The sequence below is a fragment of the Anneissia japonica genome, unplaced genomic scaffold, assembly GCF_011630105.1.
Source record: "Anneissia japonica isolate Jap-2015-1 unplaced genomic scaffold, ASM1163010v1 scaffold154790_len1883_cov168, whole genome shotgun sequence".
NCBI classification, from domain to species: domain Eukaryota; kingdom Metazoa; phylum Echinodermata; class Crinoidea; order Comatulida; family Comatulidae; genus Anneissia; species Anneissia japonica.
In genome coordinates, this window is record NW_022742445.1 from 1 (window position 1) to 1,883 (window position 1,883).

The 1,883-nt window shown below is 34.4% G+C and overlaps 1 protein-coding gene across 1 annotated transcript; it reads left to right on the forward strand.

Moving 5' to 3' along the window:
• Positions 1 to 50: 50 nt before the first annotated feature.
• LOC117119155 (putative sodium-coupled neutral amino acid transporter 7) lies at positions 51 to 1,566 on the forward strand (the record flags this gene model as incomplete). Its single annotated transcript, XM_033263964.1, has 2 exons — positions 51 to 467; positions 1,280 to 1,566. Coding segments are annotated over exons 1-2 (473 nt in total), but the record flags the coding sequence as incomplete, so codon positions are not given.
• Positions 1,567 to 1,883: the final 317 nt, after the last annotated feature.

Here is a 1,883-nt window from a genome sequence, read left to right on the forward strand (position 1 = left end):
TTGAAGGTCATTAAACATAAACCACAAAAGTTCAAACTACGAAATTGCTTATTATTATTTGAATTAAGAGGGTTATAATAGAGTCGAATCCTGAAAGGGACTTTTTTTTTTTCTCAATATCTAAAGCCTGGTTAGCCATAGAATCGCTACTCAGTCGTTGCACTGCGTAGCTGTCCCTGACGCAATCAGGAATGCCCCCTGATTCAACTAACCAATCAGTGTCGCCAAAGAAGTCAGCGATACGTGTAGCGATTTTCATGGAAACAGGCTTTCCATGTTAAATGATGCCTTTTTTACTCTGTATGCTTTTTAGCGGTATTGGTGTGTTAGGCTCTTTATATGTGTGCACAGTTGTTGTTATTAAGTACTTCACAAATGGACCAGCAGAAAATATTCATGTGGCCACGTCACCGGACACTTGGCAAGATGTCTTCATTGCTGTACCTGCCATTTGCTTTGGTTTCCAGGTAATCTCTAAATTTGATCTCAATTCTCTTGTTTTTATAGTCACATAATTCATTTGATATATTCTGTTTGATTTCAGATTCATTAACAACAATTGTCCTTAAAAGAAAATTACAACTGTGTGCACGCAAACATTTTTTGCAAATTCCATTCTGACTATAAATATTCATTTTATTTTTCAACAAAATTGAATTAATTCATTTTGATGAATTAAAAAAATGGTACCAGCTTGAAACAACAAAAATTGTGTATTATTATATTACATACTGGTACAGTACATTCTATGTATAATAACAATATTAAATAGTGATTTAGTGAGATCAAAGAGTATCAACAGAACAAGAGAGCTTACTCCCGTTTGTAAAAATATCACTCCAAAAGTTACGATGCAAGTCGACATCATCGTTATGTAGGTCGCCCACTATGTATGAGTTCACAGAAAGTGCACCATCTTCGATGGTATCATGATAAAGAAAAATAACGAAATATACTGCCCTCTGCTTAAGAATTGTATCATGTGGAAAACAGATAAACAAACAAACTACGCTGCAGTACTGGGTAATAAATAGCGTACAAACGGCAGTGGGTGTACTACACTGGCTGCATATGGCGTATCGTTTTTTTTTTTTACGATCTAAATGAGCTTAGTTTGTTCTCTTGTTCTATTTATACTCTTTAGTGAGACCTGTTTTCAGCAATCATGAGAACATTTTCATTTCATATATGTATTTCCCACAATAAGCATTGTTGGGACTTATAAAGAAAAAAAAATCTCAAATATTATCCTTATTTTTTTCCCTTTTCTCTATCATAGTGTCATATTAGTTCGATCCCTGTCTACGCAAGTCTGAAAAAACGTACGGTGGCGCAATTTTCCAAAGTGTGTGTAATAGCTTTGTTTTTAGCTTTTACCGTGTACACTTTAACAGGCATCTTTGGGTCATTGACCTATGGTACAAGTTCGTGTAGCGATATACTCAAGTCTTACGATGCGGATGATGTTAGCATGACAATCGCCAGAATCATGATTGCAGCGTCTGTTTTAACTGCTTACCCAATCCTACATTTTTGTGGCAGGTATGTCAATCAATATCAACATCAGTAAAATCAATGTCAATGTCAGTGAATATAAATTAATTTCAAATATCAATTATTTGCAGTCAATGTCAAGGAACGTATTTATTCGAATAATAATAAACCATCCACTTGGAATAAATTCCCCCCTCGAATTAAAGCACCCTTTAGAGCTTCATTTGGAATAAACGCCTCCCTTGAATAGACGCCACGATGCATTTTTTTTTTTTTTGAATAAATGCCCTTAAATGACATAACAAATCAAATGGAAGCAACATCATTCTCAACACATTCTATTAATGTTCTGTAATTACATTTTTTCAAACATGCATGTAGCGTATTAT